At 51.0% G+C, this 12029-nt stretch overlaps 1 protein-coding gene across 1 annotated transcript; it reads left to right on the forward strand.

The window, feature by feature from the left end:
* The first annotated feature begins 293 nt into the window (after nucleotides 1-293).
* LOC101701592 (keratin, type II cuticular Hb6) lies at nucleotides 294-7065 on the forward strand. The gene is made up of 9 exons (XM_087199939.1): nucleotides 294-739; nucleotides 1499-1707; nucleotides 2365-2425; nucleotides 2553-2648; nucleotides 3279-3443; nucleotides 3693-3818; nucleotides 4073-4293; nucleotides 6162-6193; nucleotides 6329-7065. The coding sequence occupies exons 1-9, from the start codon at nucleotides 368-370 to the stop codon at nucleotides 6508-6510; spliced, it is 1464 nt and encodes a 487-aa protein (XP_087056065.1). The 5' UTR covers nucleotides 294-367; the 3' UTR covers nucleotides 6511-7065.
* The last annotated feature ends 4964 nt before the right edge of the window (nucleotides 7066-12029 follow it).

A 12029-nucleotide genomic window follows, 5' to 3' on the forward strand; every position in this document is an offset into this window, starting at 1 on the left:
AGTCCCCCCTCCTCCTATGAACCTGAATCACAGCCTATAGTGTCTCCCAGCCCCTAAGGTTCTGTGTATTAGGAGGTGAGCTGGGTGTGGGGGAGGTGAGCTGGCCATTTGAAGAAAATTGTGCAGTTTAGGGCAAAGGACCATAAACATCTGGCCTCAGGTAGACACCAATTAAACACATTTAGAAAGGAACGACAGCAGCTAAAAAGGCCAAGCCCATAAAGGCTTCTAATTGCTCCTGGTCACGTGGCTCTCATGTATATAAAAGGGCTACAGATGTCCATGAAGGAAACAGCGAACCCACGTCCACTGCACCAGCCTTTTGGACGTCTCCAAGTCAGAGTCTCCTGTCCCCACTAAAAGCACCATGACTTGTGGATCTTACTGTGGTGGCCGGGCCTTCAGCTGCGCCTCAGCCTCCTGCGGGCCCAGGCCAGGCCGCTGCTGCATAACCGCCGCCCCCTACCGCGGCATCTCCTGCTACCGCGGCCTCTCAGGAGGCTTTGGCAGCCGCAGCGTCTGCGGGGCCTACCGCACCGGCTCCTGCGGCCGCAGCTTTGGCTACCGCTCAGGGGGCATCTGCGGCCCCAGCCCGCCCTGCATCACCAGCGTGTCGGTCAACGAGAGCCTCCTCACGCCCCTCAACCTGGACATCGACCCCAATGCGCAGTGCGTGAAGCACGAGGAGAAGGAGCAGATCAAGTGCCTCAACAGCAGGTTCGCTGCCTTCATCGACAAGGTGGGTGACCTGCACCGCACCCTTCCTGAACCCTTGCTCCTGGGCACCACCAGGGCTAGACACAGAGAAGGGAATCAGATTCAGAAAGACCTCTGCCTCACTGAGACCACACTCTGAGGGGAGAGGCGTGCGTGCACGCGCACACACACACACACACACACGCGCACACACACACACGCACACGGGCACTACAGACCCAGAAATGCACCACAGACAGTAGACAGAAGCAGAGCTTGTGGGGAAAGTGCAGCCAGGCTGGGCTGGACACAGACTAGACTGCAGGAAGTCCCAGAGCAATGTGCTTGCTGCTGCTGCTGCTGCTGGTGGTACCAGGGAGGCCAGGCAGCCCTGGGTCAAGGGCTGTGTTCCCTGTGAAGGGTAGGGGTGCCTGACCACGAGGGACAGTGGGAGAGGGCCCAGGGTGCTGAGCTGTCCCCAGATGGCCTGTGACCTCCCCACACCCCATTCTGTGATCTGAGTCTGTGTGCACAGCCTGAGGGGCTCCTGCCTCACTGGCTGCAGGGAGGGGGCTGAGCTCTGGGTGACACCTGACGATTGCCACTTGACGTGTGCCACTTGGCCCCAGCTGTGTGGGTAACTCAGCTCACCTGAGAGCAGCACCAGCAGAAGTTGCCTGGAGCCCACAACCCACCCCTGCTCCATCCTGCTGAGCTGGAGTCCACCTCCCACAATCACTCCCAGAGCTGGTCTCGGGGCAGTAGGCACCCTTTGACCTGTCCTTCCCCCCTCTGTGTGCAGGTGCGCTTCCTGGAGCAGCAGAACAAGCTGCTGGAGACCAAGTTGCAGTTCTTCCAGAACCGCGAGTGCTGCCAGAGCAACCTGGAGCCACTGTTTGAGGGCTACATCCAGACGCTGAGGCGGGAGGCTGAGTGTGTGGAGGCCGATGGTGGGAGGCTGGCCTCGGAGCTCAACCACGTGCAGGAGGTGCTGGAGGGCTACAAGAAGAAGTGAGTGTGCCGCCCAGGGGCAACTCAGGGGAAGGCTCAGTGGAACCTCCCTGAGCCCAAAGAGTGTCAGATCCGTGGCTGGGATCCCTGTATTCCCCCACTTCCTCACAGCCAGGAGGCCCTTAATGGTCAGAAGCCAGGAGACGGAGGCTGAACTGCTCTCCCTGCATCAGTTCAGATCACTATTGCTCTGTCCTATTCTCCATCTCCAAACTCTGCAGAGCAATTTGTATTTTCTAGTCCCTCGGACTCCACTGTCAAAGTTCAGGACCCTGGGCTGGGGGTTAGCAGACCAGGGCCCAGTGTAGACCTGGTCCCTGTCTTTGGGGGATTATAGTCCACCGCTAGGCAGACATAGCACAGGCATGCATGTAGATGTTCAGTTACAAAGTAATTTACTTCTCTTGGTTCAAGTGCAGCAGAGGAATGGGGGAAGAGGGGACCTTACTACCAACAGTGAGATTGGGGTGCTGAGAGAGTGCTCAGAGGGAAAAGAGGAAAACGGAGACCTTCGGGACCAGGACCTGCACCCCACCTCTCCATGGCCTGCCCATTCCTTTGGAGGCCAGAGGAGCAGGGGCAGGTCCGGGAATGAGGCCCAGCTTCATAGCCAAGCCAGGGCGGTGCAGACAGGGCCTGCCCTCCCTTCCACCTCAGGTATGAAGAAGAAGTTGCACTTCGGGCCACAGCAGAGAACGAGTTTGTAGCTCTGAAGAAGGTGAGTGTCTGAAGCCAGCCCAGCCCTAGTGCCCTTCTACCCTGCCCCTCTGGCCTGCCACACTGCAGCCAGGTCCCCAGAGCACCCTGGGGAAGCTGGACTCACAGCCCCTTGCCAACCTGCACAGGACGTGGACTGCGCCTACCTGCACAAGTCAGACCTGGAGGCCAATGCGGAGGCACTGACACAGGAGATGGACTTCCTGAGGCGGCTGTACGAGGAGGTCAGTGGCTCACGGCCATGGTGGGCACACATGTGGCTCTGACAGGGTCCCCATCCCTGCCCAAACCCCACAGGCAGGAGCCAGGACTCCTGGTAGCCCAGACTGCAGGCTAGAGGGGAGCAAGGAGAAGGAAGGAACAGGAAGAAGAATGGAAGCCCACAACTAGGTCAGTGCAGAGAGGGCAAAAGGGTGAGGCCTCAGGATCAGCTGTGCCTGAGAAGCCATCCTGTGTCCTCCCTCGAGCCAGTGGGGTACAGCAGAGGCCTCCAAAGCCCAAGACAGCTTTGGCCACGCCTGGTCCAGGGTTTTCCCTGGCAGCCAATAGTCTTGCTTGATGTGGTTGAGAACATGCACAGGTCCCCACAGCCAGTCTGCCCCCTGGGGAGCACTTGGGTCATGCTGCTTCTGGGAAGTAGCCTAGGTTCACATGTGCCCAAAGAGTTTGAGAAACAAGCATCTGAGAAGTGGGCATTGTTGGGGACTTCTTTATGCAGAAAGCTATATTTCATCCTGGGGTTTCAGCTTCAAACCTGGGAGGTGGGCTGCACAGCAGCCAAGGGATTATAGGCACCGCTGGATGGGAAGAGCCCACATAACTTGGTTGTCCTTCCTCTGGGCCCCTTCCTGCAGGAGATCCGCATTCTCCAGTCCCACATCTCAGACACCTCTGTCATCGTCAAGATGGACAACAGCCGGGAGCTGAACATGGACTGTGTTGTGGCTGAGATCAAGGCTCAGTATGATGACATTGCTACCCGCAGCCGGGCGGAGGCTGAGTCCTGGTACCGCACCAAAGTGAGTGGCTCAGGACACCTACTTCTTAGACGTGTCCGTAAAGGGATGTGATGTATCTATTAGGAAATTCTAGGATTCTGATCTCTAAGGATGGTAGGAAAAGGGCAGACAACTTGCAGATTGGAGTAGTGGGGCTGCCATGTGGTTACACAAGCTGAGCACTATAGAACTTCCATAGTTTTCAATGATGTCCTGAAGGTGTGGATGGTTGTTCCTTTCTGAGCTTCATGAGCTTCTCATTTCCTGCAGTGCGAAGAGATCAAAGCCACAGTGATCCGGCATGGGGAGACCCTGCGCCGCACCAGGGAGGAGATCAATGAGCTGAACCGCATCATCCAGAGGCTGACAGCTGAGATTGAGAATGCCAAGTGCCAGGTATGGCTCAGCTGTGCCCAAATCATAGAGGCTGGGGGCCCACCCAGTGCCGCACAGTCAACGTGTGCCCTGTCTAAACCCCACCATGCATTTTCCATTCTTTTTGTCTGACTACAGTCCCTGGTCATGGTCAACCAGGGCAAAGCCTTCTTTTGGGGATATTTCTAATTGGGTGGCTGAGCCTGGACACATCCAGGTAATGAGCCTGGAAATCCATGAAGCATAACCCACTTTGTTCTTTCCTGGGCCCCCAGAACACCAAGCTGGAGACTGCAGTGACCCAGTCTGAGCAGCAGGGTGAGGCTGCCCTCAACGATGCCCGCTGCAAGCTGGCAGGGCTGGAGGAGGCCCTGCAGAAGGCCAAGCAGGACATGGCCTGCCTGCTCAAGGAGTACCAGGAGGTCATGAACTCCAAGCTGGGCCTGGACATCGAGATCGCCACCTACAGGCGCCTGCTGGAGGGCGAGGAGCAGAGGTGGGCTTTTTGTTTTTTTAGACTCTCCCAGCTCTGCCTGGGTTTTCAGAGTGCCTGTCTTCTCTCCTACTTCTGACATCACCAACATCTGTTTCCATTCCTCACCACCCTGCAACTGTACAGGAAATTTGTGTAAGTCCTTTGAGTATGATCTAGCCCCATCTGAATTTCTCATTCTTACTCAGCCCCTGTTGTGGAGTTGTCACCTGCCCTAGCTGTGACTTGCCTTGTGATTTCTGTTCTCGTAAAACCTACTTAAATTCCTGAGGTCACCTTCCTTGCATGGTGCATTTTCTCTCCTAGCCCTGGCTCCCTGTGTTCCTCAGGATTCCAGCTCTCTTCAACTGACCCTGGTCCAGCCCTATCTCCTGCTCTGGAATTCAGTTGTATCTCATAATCTGTTCCTCAGATAGGAGATTCCACCTGGTCCCACTCATCTGTTGTAATTACAATGGGTATCTCAGAGTGGGTCCATTGCAGCAGTGGGACTGAGGTAGACAGAGTCAGAGACCTGCCCCTTGAAGCAGGTCTGCCTCGCACTCAGGGCTTTTACTTTTTTGTTTGCTTCAGAGATGCGGGAAGAAGACACTGGTCATTTAGCCTTTTGACGGTTGGAGGGCAGCTATGTAACTCCAGCCATTGAAGACAACTCTCCAGAATGAGAGCTCATTGTTTGTGCTGGATTTGTTTCATTTAGTTGGTCAGTTGGTCATGCCTAGAGCTGTCCTTCTCTTGTCATCCAGGCCCTAGGCCTTGGGAGAGGTGGCAGAGGTAGGATGCTGAAGGAGCATCCTGTATATTGGGGAAATGGGGAACACAGGCTTGGTACCTGGATTTCTAAGTGATGACATGGTAAGACCTCCAACAAACTCAAGGAATTGTGTTGGAAAACTCAGAGGCAGTGAGTGGGTGATGGGGCTTGGGAGGCTCCATAAGGGAAAAGTTCCCTAGTGTAGTTATAATCAAGTCTGGGTTTGGAAGTTGGAGAGACTCATGGAGACAGCACTGGAAATTGTGTGGCCCACTTACCCACCACATAAACCTTTTGGATTAAGGCAGAAGCTTTGGTGTAGTCACCTAGGAAACCTGGATAAGAGATGGTTTATTTGGTGGTGGATGTGGAGTCTTCCTTTGTCTGAGGCCTGTTTGGCCAACTCTGCCACTCACTGTGTGTTTGGGCAACTCTGCTTGTTTCCCTTGAGGAGACAATGTTGTGGTGGAGGAAATGCAGGCTGCATGGAGTCAGGGGGCCTGAAGTCTAGTCCTGCTGCTGTCATTGGTCATTTCCTTTCTGGGCCTCAGTTTCTCCACCTGTGAAATGAGAGAATTGTTGTAGTAGCCTCTGAGCCTGTATTAAATGGGTTCTAAAATCCCCTTCATTCATACATCAGTTATTTATTGAGTCAGGTGTTGTCTTTAGGGAGTGGGGACAACAGACAAAAACTTCTGTCCTCCTCTAGGCCTACACTCCAGGAATAGCAATCAGAGTAGATTTAGGAGGTTCCCTCTGCTCCCCTCAAACACACTTATAATTCAATTGGGACCAATGCAGAAGCTATAGCAGCTGACAGTGTTAAGTGTACTCAGTGTGCTGGTCACCCAGTGCTTTGAATATTGGAGCAGATTTTCCTAGTAAGGAAACCCAGGCCCAGGGCAGTTAAGATTCCAGGTGCAGGGGAGAGCAGGGTATTCTCAGACAGTGTCTCCAGATTGTCTTCCCTACAGTGCCTTGTTCCTGGCTTAGCTGTTTCTTGTGTCTCCCTCTTGGAAAGTGTCCCAAAGGAAGGACACAGATCTTACCTTGCACCTGGCTGCTGGTCCCTGTGAATTTTCCATGGCACTGACCTGTTCCCTTTCCTCTCCCACAGGCTGTGTGAGGGCGTTGGCTCTGTCAATGTGTGTAAGTAGTCCCAGCTGTCCCCTTCTTCAGTGGGGGTGGCCTGAGGGCCTTTGGGAAGGGGGCACTTGTGCTTGCTACAAAACTGCCTGGCCATGGCCTTGCCTGATGGCCACTGCCTGTTTTTTCCGCATTCAGGCGTCAGCAGCTCCCGAGGTGGCGTCATCTGTGGCGATCTTTGTGCCTCTGGTACTTCTCCTGCTGTCAACACCAGAGTCTGCAGTGCACCCTGCAGCGGCAATGTGGTGGTAGGCATGCCCAATGCCTGTGCCCCCTGCGCCGGGGTCAGCGCCTGCACCAGCAGCTGTAAGAAGTGCTAGGAGGCTGCAGCTGCTGCAAGCAATGGTTCCCCACTCCCACCCTCCATGCAGCCAGGACCTTGAGCCACCCAAACACACCACTATTGTCTGTCTTCCCAAGTCAGCCCCACGATGTGCATACTGCAAGCTATTCCTGCCCGCTTGCCTCTAGTTGTCAAGCATGGGCAGGGGCCTATCTGGGTCTCTTTCCTTGACCTTTCCTAATAGTTTGTTCTTTTGAGGAGTCATCCTTTTCTTCTGCTGCCTGTTTTTTGCTGGATTCATTAGTCCTGTCTGACCCTTTCTCCCCGAACTTGAAGGCACAGGGCAGGTCCCAACATCTGCCTGTCAGCACTTCAGGGAGTCTGCCCATGTACTTCTGCCTGGGAACAGAGAAGGGGAGCCCGCACTGTTGCTGGTTTCCTATAACTGTGGGAGGGATCTGCCCCAGGAAAGGAGAGCACCTTCCTTCCAGGGGTGCCTACAGAAGCTTCTAAAAAGCCAATGATTCAGCTGCCTGCCTATTTGTCTTTGTCTCTCTCCATGTTTCCAATAAACTCATTGCAGCAAATCAAACCTGCCTCCTCAGAGTCTGGAAAATGCCCTGGCCCTGCTGCAATAGGTGCACCTGCCAGAGGGCTCCATGGGACCTGGCCACCCCCTAGGCATTTTTAGTAGGTGAGAATGCCTGCCAAGTGCTGCCCAGATGGCCTGGAGCCACCTAGCCCTTGTGGAAAATGATGGCCAATTCTTGGGCAGGGACTCTTGTGGATCCTATGTTTCTCTGACCAGGAAGTCTGAGTGGCAGCACTATGGGCATTGCGGGCTGGGTAACTCTTCTGGAGCTGCCCCGTGCATTTTCTGGTATTGCTGTCGTCTAGCCATTAGATGCTGGCAGCACTCATTGCCCCTGACTGTGATGTCTCTAGATGTGGCTAGATGTCCCCTGGGGATATTGCCCCTCCACCCCCAAGGGCATTCCTGCAGTAGAGGGGCCACTTGAGGCATTGTGTGGGAGCAGAAATAGAAGAAAAGGTGGAGACAGCAGCTCTGTGGGGAAGGGACAGTGCCAGCTGAGAAGCAGGAGAACTGGGCTGCTAATTCAGCATCCTGACTGCCCCTCTTACATGGGTGATTGACCCTCCGAGCTCCTGTTTTCTTGGCTGGAGTGGGAGACAGGTTAGATGATACTCCATCTGGCTCCCTGAGTGTTTGTGTTAGTTCATACTGACTTAGTTTGAACATTGGTGCAGCCACTTGGCAGTTCTGTCATTGTGTGCAGTTACTCATCCTCGCTGGGCTTTATCTTCTTCATAGGTTAGAAGGTAGGGCCATGATTCCTGCCAGTTCTTAGCTATAGATTCTCTCATAACCCTAGGACTTTAAAAGACCCAATATCTGCCTCTACTGGAGCTCCAACCTCATTTCACTGGCATGTGTACCTTTGTTTCTTTTGTTTTTAAAAAATCTTATTCTTGTTATCCCTTTTGAGTATCCTCCTCGAATTCTGTTTGGAATGTGAAGAACCTGGAAGTAACTCCCCTGAGACCCTCCATCCTACACAACAAATCGCTCCAGAAGGAGAGGCTTGGAACAGTATTGATCACTTCTGATGATTCTGTGGGCTGTCTAGGCAGTTCCTCTCCTTTGCATGATGTTTGGGGTGTGAAGATGGCTGGAAGATGGCTGAAAGTGGCCTTACTCATGGGGTGAGATTGGGTGCTGGCCACTAGCTGGGGGCTTAGGTTGGGCTGTTGTCCAGGACATGCTTGTCAGTATCTCAAGAGAAGATGAACAGAGAAAGCTAATATAAAGAGCAAAACTCTAAAGAATAAAGGGGCTGTGGCTAGGGATATCACTCAGTGGTAGAGCACTTGTGTAGCATATGAAAGGCCCTGGGTTCAATTCTCAATGCTACAAACAAACAACAATAAATAAATAAGTACTATATAGGGGCTGTAGACATGAGGAGCAGTACCTACACCTTTTCTCCAGGGTCTAATGGTGCTTTCCTCATTGTACAGCCTTCACTAATTGCCTTCCCGAGGACATGCAGGCTCAGCTTGATGCCTGGTCCCAAAGCAATGTCACAGCTTTAGGTTTTGTTACAGCAGCACACCACTACCAGGTTCCAACATTTCTTCTACTTAGCTATTGTGATATAACAAAATATCCCCAAATATAATGGCTTAAGATAATAAAAATTTCAAGATTGTGTGGATTTATGAGTGATTTTTTTTTTTGGTACTGGGGATCGAACTCAGGACCTCATGCTTGCGAGGCAGGTGGTGGTACCACTGAGCTAAATCCCCGGCTCGATTTCTTTATTTTTTAACTGTTTCTTATTGGCTGGGGCTCTAGGAGGGCTAGAAGGTCAAAAATGGCTTCATTTGGGCTGGGGATTTAGCTCAGTGGTTCTGCTACCTGCCTCAAAAGCGCAAGGACCCGAGTTTGATCCCCAGCATCCCCCTCCCTCGCCACCGGCCCTGCCATTGGCTTCACTCATACAGCTGGCATTTGATGCTGGCCACTAGATGAGAGCTCAGCTACGGTGATGGCTAGCAGCCCCTGTTCTCCCCCATATGCTGACAGTCCTTTCAAGGCCTGGGTACAGAAACCCTAGAATGTTCCTTCACCCACATTCTATTCAGCTTGTCAGAACACCCCCAGGACCAACTCAGATCCAGGAGGAGGGGAAATGGCTCTTTCTTTGCTATGAAGAGCAGCAGGTGCTCAGAGGGGAGGAATTGTTGGGGCGCCATTTCTAAAGAGAGCTACTATAAAAGCATTAAATGAAACAATTCAAATTGAAGTCTGGAGCACAGTGCAACTCGATAGCATTGCAGCATTCCTAGCCTCTGAATAGAGGAGTTAGAGCAGGTTGGTAGGAAAAGGCAAGTCTGGAGGCTTAAGTTCTTGTTCTGGCTTTGTCACCAAGAGTGTGTAGTCAAAGCCCTTCACTTTTGGAACCTTAGCTAATTTATCCATGTGACGCATGGGGAGAGGGTGACACCAGCAGCTCAGTGAATGTGCAGAGCAGGGCAGGTGCCAAGGGGCCATTACTCAGAATTGTCACTACTATGGCTGGCCTTATGTCCAGCTTGTTAGTACAGAGGGATCTGTTGGCCAGATGGCTCATCTTTCTCAGTGGCCAGCAGGAAACCTCCAGAGAAGAGGCACTTGGCTCTGTGGAGCCTGGGAGCCTTGCTACTTGGCCCATATCATCTACTGCTGTAAGATGATTGGCAAGACTGAAGTAGGATGAGATATACCCTTAGTTGAAGAGAGCTTTTATGGGTGGGGTTGTAGGCAGGAGGGGACAGTAGAGGTGAGGAGGAGGGACTTAGGGACTCAGGACCAGAAGGTCTAACAGATGGGGAGTTTGCAAAGTCACTCTGGACAGGTTCCTTGGGTTGTGAAACAGGAGGGGAAAGGACAGGACTCAGAGGTCAGGGAGTAAGAGGAGAGAAGGTGACAGGGAGCCAAGGGAGTTTGTTGTGGAGCCTAGAGGGCTTTAGTGAGACAGTTGGAAACCACCACGGTGGGACAAAGGCTGGGGCAACAAAATAAAACACTGGGCACAGTGACCTTTTACCCTTTGCAGCCTGACAGGCTGTCTCTCCACATTTGTGCTCTTTTCCACAGATCTGTCATGAGACTCTGATAAAACCACAGAAACAGAATGTTATTGTTACTGAGGAAAAGCATAAACCTTTAGCTTCACTTGACCTTAGTTGACTTTAAGATTACTGATTTTGGAGGTCACATAGTGGGAGGTCCCTCCCAAAGCCTTGTATGCGCAGAGGTGGGGCTTTTGGAAGGTGATTGGACGTGGTCGGTGACTCGCTGTTAGGAAGTGGGTCAGAAGATGCAGGTCACTGCAGGTGTGACCTGGAAGGGCATATCTCCCTGTATCCTGTCTTCTCTCTCTGCTTCCTAGGTGCCATGATGTGAGCAGCTTCTCCTTTGCTATTCCCTTTGCCATGCCGGCCTGCCTTGGAGCCAGCTGACCATGGACTATAATAAATCTCTTTTCCTTTAATTTGTTGGTATCAGGTATTGTGTCCCAGTGATGAGAAAGTAACCAAGACATGCATTATTTGTTTCCCACTAGCTTTGGAATAGATAACAACTCTGAGGTATGAGTTATGAGAACTGTTGCCTTGGATACACCTCAGGGGTCTGAAGGCTGTTTTTGCTGAAAACCCTGACTCTTCACTAGGGCCTGCCATTTGATGGGTGCTTGGATTTGTTAAAAAGGTATAGAAATCTCTGTCATCATGTTATGTCTATCTGCTTTGCTGCCTTAACCTTAATGTCTGATTTCAATCAGTTCGGCATGTAGACATGATGATTTCCCATTGGAGTTGGTATGTCTTTTCTTTTCTTTCCTTCCTTCCTTCCTTCCTTCCTTCCTTCCTTCCTTCCTTCCTTCCTTTCTTTCTTTCTTTCTTTCTTTCTTTCTTTCTTTCTTTCTTTCTTTCTTTCTTTCTTTCTTTCTTTCTTTCTTTCTTTCTTTCTTTCTTTCTTTCTTTCCTGTACCAGGGATTGAACTTGGGACCTTGCTCTTGCAAGGCAGGCAGCAGAACCACTGAGCTAAATCCCTGGCCCTGTGTTTTCTTTCTCTCTCTCTCTTCCTTCTTTTTCTGTTCCTTGCCTATGTGTTCCTTCAGCAGCCACAGTGGCCCAAGTACCTAAAGTCTTTCAGTCCTATAGGGCGCAGACCCAGAAGGCTGGATATTTTGCACACCATGATGTTGCCCACTTCACAAAAATTCAACAACATTTAGGATAAGTCGACCACTTGCTGGTCACAAGAAGAAACATCTTTTGAAACTGTGTCCCTGGTCAGTGGAAATTTATAGCAAACCAATAAAAACTTGCTGCTCTTTTTGTTCTGTGAACAATTGGTCTTTCAATTAATGTTGACTCCCTTCAGCTAAAGCATCAGTTTTCCTGATCCCCCCAAATCTTTTCTGCGTATGTGCTTGCAATATACATATATATATTTTTTATACTGGGGATCGAACTCTTGTGCTTCGGAGGCAGGCGGCGGAACCACTGAGCTAAATCCCTGGCCCTGCTCGCAATTTGTCTTTTTAGTTCTTTTATTGGTACATTTTAGGTATACAATTCATTTACAATTATCATTGGGTGTTTGTACCTGTACATGATGTATCTTGGTTCTTATTTTTTGTCCCATTACCTGTGTGCCCTTTACCCCCTCTGCCCTTCCCTATTTACATGGATTTCATTTCCATTTTTTTTTCTTTTCTCATAGTTTTTCCTTCCTTCTTTTCCTTTTCCCTTCCCCTCCCTTCACTCCTTCATCTTTGGACCTTTTTTCCTATTTCAAATCATCAATTATTCATTTTAATCGTTTTAACCCTTGTTTACAGTATCAGTTTCTCACACTAGTGAAACTATTTGGTATTTACACATGTGTGTCCTATTTATTTCACTTAAGAGTATGGCCTCAATATGCATCCATTTAGCTATAAATGACTCTAGTTTTTCATTCTTTATGGCTGAGTGGTACT

This window comes from Heterocephalus glaber, unplaced genomic scaffold, assembly GCF_053883595.1.
Source record: "Heterocephalus glaber isolate CG9 unplaced genomic scaffold, H.glaber_assembly_v1.0 deba00001733, whole genome shotgun sequence".
Taxonomy (NCBI): domain Eukaryota; kingdom Metazoa; phylum Chordata; class Mammalia; order Rodentia; family Bathyergidae; genus Heterocephalus; species Heterocephalus glaber.

What these genes read in the sequence shown, in the direction of transcription:
- LOC101701592 (XM_087199939.1), top strand. Translation starts at nt 368, where the DNA reads ATGACTTGTGGATCTTACTGTGGTGGCCGGGCCTTCAGCTGCGCCTCA. An exon ending in CTGGAGGGCTACAAGAAGAA is followed by an intron (nt 1,708 to 2,364) that starts GTGAGTGTGCCG and finishes CTTCCACCTCAG; the next exon opens with GTATGAAGAAGAAGTTGCAC. An exon ending in TGAGGCGGCTGTACGAGGAG is followed by an intron (nt 2,649 to 3,278) that starts GTCAGTGGCTCA and finishes CCCTTCCTGCAG; the next exon opens with GAGATCCGCATTCTCCAGTC.